This window comes from Pan troglodytes, chromosome 7 (genome assembly GCF_028858775.2).
Source record: "Pan troglodytes isolate AG18354 chromosome 7, NHGRI_mPanTro3-v2.0_pri, whole genome shotgun sequence".
Classification (NCBI taxonomy): domain Eukaryota; kingdom Metazoa; phylum Chordata; class Mammalia; order Primates; family Hominidae; genus Pan; species Pan troglodytes.
In genome coordinates this window covers 101,272,247-101,284,177 of record NC_072405.2, presented here as the reverse complement: position 1 = coordinate 101,284,177, position 11,931 = coordinate 101,272,247, and the positions used below count along the sequence as shown (strand labels likewise).

General features: G+C 38.9%; 1 protein-coding gene across 2 annotated transcripts in view; it reads left to right on the top strand.

Annotated features, from left to right (window-relative positions):
• The first annotated feature begins 747 nt into the window (after positions 1–747).
• The window catches only part of PIP4P2 (phosphatidylinositol-4,5-bisphosphate 4-phosphatase 2), a 51,009-nt gene continuing 39,825 nt past the window's right edge, over positions 748–11,931 (top strand). For both annotated transcript variants that reach the window (XM_054657396.2, XM_054657397.2), the window contains exon 1: positions 748–1,071. In XM_054657396.2, coding sequence (XP_054513371.1) covers positions 966–1,071 — 106 coding nt within the window. In that variant the 5' untranslated portion in view covers positions 748–965. The remainder of the gene's footprint in view (positions 1,072–11,931) is intronic.

Here is an 11,931-nt window from a genome sequence, read left to right as displayed (position 1 = left end):
TTTTTTGTGTTTTAACTCTGTTTTACAAGTAAACGATTATTTTAAAACTTTTGCCTCAAGAAACTTGTTTTTCGTTGTTTGACGTTATTCATAAACCTACTTACTGTATATGTGTCAGGGACAATAGGCTACAAAACCAAAACTAAGATGACAACCTATTTTGTAAAATGAAACTTGTAAAAGGCAACACACTGCATAGTTCCAAAAAGGTACTGTTACCAGAGTTCCAAACCGGTCAGGCCAACATTCCTGTTGTTAAAAAAAATCAATCAGGAAAAGTAGGGAATGCTGACACTTCCGCAAAGATCTACTTTCTCTTAGATAACAGATGTTGAAAACTGATTTCCCACAAAAAAACCCTAGAGGAATTGATAACCCTAGGAAGATGTTTTCTTTATATAACTGCTGCAAAGTTTGACAGCAAAGAGTCAGTCCCTCCTCCTCCTTAGGGGAGATAAACTTGATAATCTGCTTTTGCTCCAGTTTTCTTGTAATCAAGTCACAGGCCTTTCCTCTTCGCTAGCCCCTTTCAGGCTGCTTTTTATCCGTCTTTCCTAGAGCAAAGGACTTGTCCCTCTCTATCCCATTTACTCTCGACCCCCTTTCAGTTACTTGGCATCTTCCTTTCCTCGCATTTCCCAGTTGGTCCTAATTTGTTCCCCTTTTCTCTGGCTGGCTGGGCTCCCGCTCCTCCACTCCTGCTCCTCCCACTCTGCGGGTTCTTTCTTTCTCCCTCCCCTCCCCTCCCCCAGCCATGCCTCCCAGCGCGCTTCCCTTCCCCCGCCTCCCGGTCCTGCACCCTCCCCTCCCCTGCCCCTGCTTCCTGCCTTGTGACACATCCCGGGCCCTCCCGGAGGCGGCAGCAGCAGCGGCTGCAGCGGCAGCAGCGGCAGCAGCAGTAGCCACCACTCCGCCGAGGCCGCAACCCCGGCTCGGCCTCCCCAGGCCCCGCCGCTGCCGCAGTCATGGCTGCTGATGGGGTGGACGAACGCTCGCCTCTGCTGTCAGCATCCCACTCCGGAAATGTCACTCCCACCGCCCCACCGTACTTGCAAGAAAGCAGCCCCAGAGGTAAGGCCAGCGTAGATCCCTCTACTTTGCAAGGAAGTAGATTTGCAAGGAAACGCCCAGAAGGATAAAGACCTGGAAGCTCTAGCTTGGAGGTGGAGGTGAGCCTCTCGCTTGGGCTGAGGAAGGATGCTGACTGTGCCTTCCCAGGCAAGCCCGCCTGCCTGATAGCTTCTCCGCAGGGTTTTTCTGGTGGTGGTGGTGATGGTGGTGGTGGTGGTGGTGGTGGTGATGGTGGTGGTGGTGGTGGTGGTGGTGATGGTGTGTGTGTGTATTTCACCACTTCTTACCCAGGGCTACAGTATGTGACATGAATTTCCCAAGCTCTGCTTAGCTGTTTTCAGAACAGCCCCTAAGCGCAGCTAGGAGGTGGTGCAAATCTTTCACAATCATTCACAAATCCTTTTCCGTTGCTGAGAAACCAGGAGTATTGCTCACCTTGGCATCTGTCCTTGAAAGGGCTTTAGCTTGAACAATATGCTTCTGCTACCATTCACCCAACAGTGCTCTGTTCACTCAGTGAATTGCCATACCCAAAACGAATACAGTTAATCAATATTCCTAATATGTCTGAAATTCCTGCCCCTCCTTTTTACTCCTACTTTCAAGGAGTATGTGTTAGATTTAATTGTGAATGAGAAGGAAGGACCTTACTTCTCATAGAAGGGAAGATGGGATATTTTTAACACATATCTGGGTGAGATTGAAATTAACTTGTAAAAAGTAACCCAAATTAATAATACATATATTTCTATTTTTTTCTCAAGAAGAATAAAAAAAGATTAAATGCAATGGGATCTGGAGAAATATGAAATCTATTTACCATACTATTCGATTTATTTAAAAATCGATCATTGTTCTAAGCCTTTTAGTTGATTACTATAGTAAATAAATAAGGTGGAGTCAGGCGTTACAAGAAAATGGAAGGCAAGACTTAAAAAAACCCACTTAGGTTAGTGAAAAGATTGGTCAAATTGGCACTTGCAAATGTTCCTTAAGTGCATCTCTCTCTTTTTTTGGCTAAATATGAGCAAAGTTTAAAAACCCAAGGAAGCAAAAGTTAATGATTTTGAAAATATAAATAGGTAATGTTTCTTGTAATACAAGTTTTTAAGTTCAAGTCTGGAATTAGAGCTGATGTAGAGCAGGTTGAACTTGCTTAGTATTTAAAATTTCTGTTTAACATTTTGTAACTTCAAAATAAACTATCTAGATCTTAATCCATACTTAACAAGAAGAAAAACAAAGGAAAAAGATGCTTAGCTGTAAATAATTCAGTGTGAGCCATGGCTTGAGAAATAAGGTACAGAGAGAGACTTGCCCACAGAAAACCTACAGGTCATTTTTGTTGGTCAGCATTAAACTTGTATCAGAGGACACCAGGCAAGAGAATTTCCTCTAATGGGCCAATTTGATATGAATATTTTACTGTTATCTAAATTGTATTATGTAGAATAGACTTAAACACTCACTAATGAATGTTTCAACTTCATCAAGTCAGCCTTTTATGGCAAAATGTTTGGTGGTTTATTAGGAGACAAAGTTTCAATTTAAGTATTTGTCCTATAACCTATTTTCGTGCCCTCAACTAGTGGATAAGTTATTTTTTAAAAATGGTTGCACTCAGGGACCGGCTTATAGACATCTTTATTATTTTCCATATATTTGTTTAACCTAATAAGATTCCTCAAACTACACAAGTATAAGTTCCAGTTCAGCCACTGAGAAAAAGTAGTGTCATTGTAGAAAACTTTTAACAACCAGAGAAATTCAATGACTTAGCAAAAAGCTTCTTCTGCCTTATGGTAGAATACATTTTTTCTTAATTGGTGAATGAGACAGGTTAGATGATTAGAGAAACTCTTAATTTCATATGACATAACACCTACTAAGGAAGAAGCATAAATGAGAGGTAAAAGCATTTTATTTGCATTTTGACAGAATATTTTTCTTCATAAGTAACAAACATTGTAATAAATATTATGAGTAACACACAAGATCTGGAAGACCACCACTATTCATTCATTTATTAATTTATTGGGAAGCACAATGTGCCATACACTGCTCTAAGGGAACAAGAGTGATCAATCCCATACCCTCATGAAGCCTATATTGTATTAGGGAGAAAGAATAAATAAATACATGGCTGAATTATTTCAGATTGTAAAAAAAATTCTATCACTAAATCAGATGTTTTTGGTAGTTGAAAACCATTAGGGTTGACAGTTGGAATTCAATCAGAAATAGAATGCACTTTCTGATAATGAATTTTAGTTCATGATCCCATTTACAATTATTCAGACTTTTATTTTTTAAAAAAAAGAAGTTAAAAGCTATAACTAGTGAATATTTTCTCCAATCTAACCCTTTTCTCTTTTACCTTCTAAAGTACAGGAATGTTAGTTCCCACCTCCAAGATGAAATAGTCCATTTCAGGTTGAAAGTTGGTGGAGTGTTTATTTCTAGACAGATTATTAATAATGTAGCAGGGAGCAGTTAGTATTGTGTGTTTGGTTTTAGCACAAGAAAAATCATGTGTGGTCTGTGTAACAATCCATGTTGGTTTCTAAGTGGAGCACGTCTAGTGTTCTCTACTGTCAGTATTGGATTCATGCATAGGAAATTGCTTCTCTCCTACTTACCGTGCTTCGTTTAATATACTTGCCAGTTTTTGTTTAGGTATAGAAATTAAAATTAAAGAGAGTTTTAGGCTCATCTGAAAGGAGATTGGAAGAAATACCACAAAATTTACACAGTTTTGATGTATTAATTGATTCCTTTATACATCTGCTAATTTTGTAGTTAGGATATAACAAAAGAATATGACCTTTGAATTTATAAGATTTTTTCTGTGAAAATTGTTTATATCTGGGGTTGTCTAATTATGTATTCAATATGGAAATGGGATTATATACTTCACTATAATTCATAAAGGGAAAATAATAATTTGTTATACAGAGGCAGACAGTTTGATTTACTTAGTTTATTATTCAGCAAATAAATATTTGAGTACCAGCCAAATCTGTGGTAGGAGAAGAAAAATAGACATGGCTCCTCTTCCAGTGTAGTGGGGGTATTGAGAAATAAATTATGTAATCACACAAACAGATGCAAAATGCAATGGTGATGAAGACAGTGCTGGAAATATATGCAATACCTTGAGAGTATAAATTAAGATTTAATTTTGTTGAGGGAGTCGGGGAAGGCTTTCTTGATGCTTGAATGAGATCTGAAAGTTGAGCAAGAGTTAACTTGGCAAAAGGTGGACTGGAAGACCATTATAGGCAAAGAAAGCAGTATTGGCAAAGCCATCAGCAGGGTGGAGTATGACAAATACAAGGAACTTAAGGAAGGCCAACGTGGCTAAAATGGAAACAGCAATAGGAAATGCACTGCAAAATGGGACTGGAGAGATAGGTATGGTGGATATTCTCCCAAGACTCTCTTTCCCCTTCAAAGAACTATGTCTTCTGATATTCAGTTTCCTCCCCTTGAATCTGGGCTGATGCCATGACTTGATTTCAACCTCTAGAATAAGGTAGAAAATATGCTGAATGACTTTGGAGGGTAGGTCAGAAGAGGTTTTACAGCTTTTATCTTGGTCTTTTGTAAAGTACACTCTGGGGAAAGTAACTTGTCATGTAAGAAGTGGAACACCCTGAGACTGCCATGCTTTATGGAACCTGAAACTAGCCTCGTAGAGAGAAAGATGCCTGACCAGCCCTCAGACATGTGAAGGGAGATGCCATCTTGGATGCCAAGCTCAATTGAGCCTTCACATGACTCCAGCCTTAGCCAAATTCTTACTACAACCACATGTGGTCAACTTGTTCTGCAGCAACAGATGACCAGAATAATGAATATGAATCAGCCCATCCAGGATATTGTTGGTCGTGTTAAGGAATATTGCCATAAGCAAAGGGATGACTGGATTAAATCTTTATTATTAGTTTTTAAACCACTCTATAGATTAGAGAATGAATTAGAGGATTGGCTAGAGTAGACAAGAATAGATGACTTCCTTGATTATTGTAATAATTCGGGCAATTTAACTGAACTATTTCAGTAGCTTGGACTCAGGTGGTGGTAGAGATGGAGAGATGAAGGATGATGTTAAGGAGGTGGATTGAACAGGGCTTGATGATGGATTGCACATGGAAGTGAGGGAGAAGTGTCAAGGGTATCTCCTAGAATTCTGGCTATGCAACGTCATGGTGTGATTACCAGAACACCAGAAGACGGAGAACACCAGAAGAGGACCGAGTTTTGGGGAACACGGATAATGAACTTAGTTTTAGACATGATGTATTTCAGATGCTTTCAAATATCCAAGAAGAGATGTGACAATTGGATCTACAGATCCTATTTCTGGCAAAATGGGACCTGTAGTGTAGATCCGGTTGTCATATCTCTTCTTAGTCCTCGTTTCTTAGGACTAAGAAATGGGACCTGGGCTGAATATATAAAATTGTGTGTTATTTGCATATTGGTGATAGCTAAATACATGGATGTTGATTCAGAACTTCCCAGGGCCCTACCATAAGATGTGCTGTGATGGAACATACATGTGCTAAGGTAGTGATTAAAGCCTTCAGGCCAGAGGCCTCCAGTTTTTTTGTTTTTGTTTTTGTTTTCTTGAGACAGGTTCTTACTCTGTTGCTCAGGCCGGAGTGCAGTGGTATACTCATAGCTCACTGCAGTCTTGACCTCTCAGGCCCAACTAATCCTCCCACCTCAGTCTCCTGAGTAGCCACCACACTCGTCTAATTTTTTTGTATTTTTTATAGAGATGAGGTTTCACCAGCTTGCCCAGGCTGGTGTCAAACTCCTGGGCTCAAGCAATTTGCCTGCCTTGGCCTCCCAAAGTGCCAGGATTACAGGCATGAGCCACCACACCAGGCCCAGAGACCTCCAGTTCTAAGATGTCATACACATATTGTCATTTTCTCTGTGTACCACAGTGTGAAAAACTTTGAGGCGCTCCATGTGAGATAACCTAGGGAGAAAGAGTAATCTAAGAAAAGGAGAAAGCCTGGACAAAGCTTTGAAAAACCTTCACATTTAATGACTAGGGAGAGGAAGGTGAATGTAGCTGCCGGCAAGGTGACAAAAACCAGGAGATGATAATATCACAGAGTCAAGAGCAAGAAAATACTTCAAGAAAGGAGTCTTCGTGCAAAAGTTTAAGAAAGAGCAAAGATGATAAGGACCAAAAATGTCTTTTGAAGTTAGTGTCATGGAGATCATTAGGGACTTTAGTGACAGTTGTTTATATTTGTTTATATTCAAGCTCTTTTTAAAGAATTGAAGAATTATCTATTTCCATCTAATGTAATATTCCAATGTACCTTTATTTTAATTGCAAACTGACCTCAAAGCAGCTTAACATAAATGAAAAGGTTAATATTCCTTTACTCTGAAACTCATTTAGGTTTTCTATGAAGCATAATTGTCATAATTGTGTTTTAGAAGACATTGCCATATCCTTTTCACCTTTAAAAAACATGTAATCTTGAAATTGCTTGAGAAAATGTTTTCAGTGAGTAGAAAAATAAAATAAATTGACTCCTGGTTTTGAGACATATCATTTAATATGTACTCTTATGCTTTCTTAGAAATCCTACAGTAAATAGGTTTATTTTTAGTGACTCTCATGTCCTATACCTGGAGAAATCTAAGGTTAGAGATAGTGTCTTAGTTTAAAGTTAGGTAAGGTCTTAGTTCATTTTTAACTATGTTCTACACTAGGCTAGACTTTTACTGAATTAAAGAGATTGAATACATTTTGGCAGTCTTTTAAATTTTTGAGTCTCCCTGCATACTTGCAGAGTATAAGGTTGTCTGTGGATTGGCAGGAAGAGATGACACAGATCCAGGGACTCTTACCACATGCACAACCCATTGTAAGACTAGATTAAATTCTCACTTTACTTGCCAAGGATTCGGAAACCCACTGGAAGCCAGATTGTCACAATGAGGAGAAAAGGATGCAGGATATTTGAGAGCAGCTTCCTGAAGCTCCCCCAAGCCCCAGTAGAGTGTTCACCTGCTGTAATACTGAGCAAGCAGGGCCTTGGCAAATATGAGAAGCCTGTTGTGCTATGCTAATGCTAATGCTCCATTTAAGGGAATTTTTTTCAAAATGGTTCTTGAATCAAAATTTGCTTCACTGAGGCCACATCCTCATCAAGGAAAAATAGAGCCCACACATTGGTGAAATAGATCTGCTTCTAGCTTTCCAGTATGGTGGTGAGCTCATTTGCTGTTGTAGTCTTTTTGTCATTATTCTGTAGGCATCAGGCTCCAGGATTCTTTTATTCTGTTTTATAATGCCCACATTTCCTTTTGTCTATACTGAGCATCTTTAAAATATTAATCAAGAAATGTTTCATTCAGTCATCCTTTCAAATATTTGAATGCCTATTACAGTATTCCAGATGCTGGAGAGCTTACATTCCTGTGAGAGATACATACAGTAAGCATTATAATTTCAGAGGGTGAAGAAAATAAAGCAACCTGTGAGGGTGGAGAGTAACTGTTTGGATGGCAAATGTTTGAGATGAGCGTCCAGGAAAGACAACTCAGAGATAGCAATCACCGAGAGACCTGAAACATGAGTTGGATCAGCCTTTGGAAGATTTACCGAAAGAGTGCTCCAGGCAACGGGAACAGCAAGTATAACACTTGCTATTTTAAAAACAAGGAGGAGGCTGGGCACTGCGGCTCATGCCTGTAGTCCCAGCTACTCATGAGCCTGATGCTGGAGGATCTCTTGAGCCCAGGAGCTTGAGGCTGCAGTGAGCTGCGATTGTGCCATTGTACTCCAGCCTGCGCAACAGAGTGAGACTCTGTCTCAAAAATAAATAAATAAATAAACAAAAACAAGGGACAGTGGGTTAGAGCATGGTGACTTAGAGGATAGCAGAAGAGGTAGAGGAGGTGTGAGGTGTAAATGAGGGAAGCCCAGGGGAGATTTCTATTCCACCTGCTGAAGAAGGGATTATGTCCTGAGGATAATGAGAAGCTATGGAGAGGTTGGAGCAAAGGAGAGACATGAAAACACTTTACTTTTTAAAAAAATCACCCTTGGTTGGCATGTGGAGGAGAACAGACTAATGAGACATGACACTAATCAGGATGCTGTTAGAGCAGAAGAGGCAACAGGGGATGGTGATCTAAACAACGGTACAGGTGATGGAAGCACTGAGGTGTGGTTGGTGTTAGGATGTATTTTAAACAGGACTTGCTGATGGGTTGAGTCAGTGAAAAGAAAGGAATCACAAATCTCCAAAAATGACCCAACTAAGTAGGTACAAGGTTATATCTGAGATAGGCAAACAGGAGGAAGAGTTGGCCATGTGTTTGGGAGGTGGGAGAAGAACAGTGGAAATCACTATTCTGTTTCAGTCATGTGGAGTTTGCAATACCTTTAGTTATTCAATTAGAAATGTGAATTAGGCAGTTTGTTGTACAAATCTGAGGTCTGAGAAAACTTAGGGTTGGAGAGCAAATTTCATTCAACAATTATTTATTAAATGTACAGTAGCATTTTCCTGGAGAGGGAGACGATGCTCTCAATTTCCTGTTTGTTTCCAAGGACTATGCAGACTCTTCAAGAATGTAAAACTTGTAGGGTAGAGCATTCTGTTAAAATTTTGGAAGGTTTGCCAAATGCATACAAATGTTAGCTAGATGGATATAGATATTGGAGAAGAAAGTTAACAGGAGGGATGTTCATAACTATCTTTGAGGGCAATAAACAGCTATCTGGGAAGTGATCTAAATGGAAACTGTAATACTTCCATTTGGGAAAAGCAGGTAACCCTGAATACACCTTGTGCTCAGGTGTTTTGTGTTTCTTTCTTTCTTTTTTTTTTTTTCTTGAGACAGACTCTCACTCTGTTGCCCAGGCTGGAGTGCAGTGGCGTGATCTCGGCTCACTGCAACTCCTACCTCCCAGGTTCAAGCAATTCTCCTTCCTCAGCCTCCCAAGTAGATGAGACTACAGGTGCCTGCCACCACACTTGACTAATTTTTGTATTTTTAGGAGACGTGGGGTTTCACCATGTTGGCCAGGCTGGTCTCGAGCTGCTGACCTCAAATGATCCACCCACCTTGGCCTCCCAAAGTGCTTGGATTACAGGCATGAGCCACCGCGCCTGGCCTGTGCTTCATTTTTAATGAGTAAGAGGTATTCAATAAATTGGGAATGGCATTCCATAGTAGCTCCTGAAAAGGAATACATTCTTCCTGCTGTTTCTGTTATTTTATGAGGGTTTCTGTGCTTTTTTAGAAAAATTTTTGGTGGTAATGGGGGTGTGCAAAGGAGTTTATGTTGCTTTTGAACTTTTCTAGATTTTTTCTTTTCCAGTTGCTGTTGTAAAGTGAGTTCCTTTTCTTCTGTAAAAACCACAACAACCAAATGTGAAAAAAGCAAAAAGCATGGTTCCTTTTTCTGGACTTCAGGTGCATTGTGCAAGTATTGTGTAACTAACTCCCTTTAGAGTCCAGAGAAGGTCTGCCACCAGGTAGTGTTTGGCTTGGGAGACCTGAGGCTTTTTATCTCCACCAGTTACTACCTGTTTGGCCTTGGAATCGTTACTTTACATCTCAGGGCCTCAGTTTCCCACATTTATCCAAGGAGTGGTGCATTATGTTTCCTTTGGCTTTTATATTTTATGACACAGTTGTTCTTAGGAAGCTGGACACACTTAGGAAAATATATCTATAAATTTACCTTTGGCTTTTATATTTTATGACACAGTTGTTCTTAGGAAGCTGGACACACTTAGGAAAATATATCTATAAATTTAAAATGTAGATGCTTGTTATCCTTTCTTATCTCACTCTTTTACTTCCAATGTCCCTCTTTCACCTAAATAGCTATTCCTTCCAGTATGCTTTTAGAAATGAGAAAGATAATATATTGAAGATTAAGGATGTTACATGACTCTTGTAAAAATTAGAAGCCCAACTAGCATGCACTGTTTTATTTCTCTGTAGAATATATTTGCATGTGTGTGCTGCATGATTGATTAGGGCATTTTATTCTAAGCATTTACTTCTAAAGGCAATGGCAAAATTTTTCTTCCTCTCATATTGAGATATTTAGGCTTGGTCAATCTGTAGTAAGGATTTTAAAACAGTGTACAAGAAAGCCCCGAATTTTTTGACATTTTTAACATGTGATTTCCACAGGGGGAGAATTTGGAAGAAGGCATGTTACAATATGACATTTTATTGTTTGAGAGATTAAGTGCTAAGACCGACAATCCAGAGGAGAAACAATATAGAGAAATGATAGTGAGTAGACTTAAAGTGAGATTTTCAGACACCTTTTAGACCATTGGACATATCCAAATAAACATTGATTTCTATTAGCTGTATGGATTTTACAAACTAATATAAAGTTATTTTAAAGTTTTGTAACAAAAGCATTTTCCAAGTTTATAGAATTTGGTTGTCATGTTCTAGTTCTCTATATAAAATACCTTGCCAGGCTCAGCAAAAGTCGTATTTGGATTTGCTACCATCCCTTAATGAGGACATAGGTCATTATTAAAACTATCAGACATGCCTGAATATAAGATGACCTAAGTGGAAGCCATGTGGTCTTTTATGACCGAGCTTCAAAAGTCAAATATAATGTCATTTCTGCCATCCTCTATTTGTCAAAGCAGTTACAAATACCCAGATTCAAGACCTCACCTCTCAATGGGAGCAGTGCCGAAGAAGTTGTGGCTATTTTGTAAAACCACCATAATAAGCCATGTCATATCCATAGAATGAAACAACATGATGCTGGAAAAGAAATTATTAAACTCTATATACAGTTATGGAAAGATACACTGTAAAATGAAAAAACAATGAGATGAAGAATAGTTTATAAGTCATACTCTCTTTTGTAAGAATGATGGAATAAATGAGAATATGTATATGTGTATATTACCTGTGCTACACTCAAGGAATACTTAAAGGATACATAATAATAACATAAGTGGAAATCTCTGAAGTAAGACTTGGCGAATGGGCATAAGGGTTGGAGTAACAATTCTGAGCATATGCCTTTTTACATGATTTTGATTTTTGAGCCATGCCAATATATTACTAATAAAAATTTAATATGTAATAAATACATTAAACTTTGGCTACATTATATTATTGGTATTTGTGAAGTTTGTCTTGGATTAGTACCTCAAACATGTTAACAAAGCCATTTTTTTAGGCTGTGTCCCCACATCTCTGTATAGGTCCTTGCAGTTGCATATGTTATTTCATCCTGCTTGATTACTCCAGCCTATAAAGATATTAACAGGAAGAATCCTGTTTTGAGATGGAAGATCTATTACTATCTATACACTTTTCCCTAAGACCATACTCATTGCCTCATACACTTATTAGCCATTTATAGTCTTTTCCAAATGAGATCTACTTTTTTTTTTTTTTGAGATGGAGTCTTGCTCTGTCGCCCACTCTGTAGTGCAATGGCACAAATGAGATCTACTTTTTACTTCCTATAGGTAGATGAGTAGGAAAGGGATTCTTAAAATTGTAACATTTAAATTCTACACATTTGCTGAGGCTCCTTTCTTTCATGCAGTCTTTTCTAATTTCTGTTGCTGGAATATATATGTTCCCAAAACAATACCTCATATTCGTACTATATATCTTTTTGTTTTTGTTTTTGTTTTTTTGAGACAGAGTCTCGCTCTGTCGCCCAGGCTGGAGTTCAGTGGCACGATCTCGGCTCACTGCAAGCTCTGCCTCCCAGGTTCACGCCATTCTCCTACCTCAGCCTCCCGAGTAGCTGGAACTACAGGCGCCTGCCACCACGCCCGGCTAATTCTTTGTATTTTTAGAGAT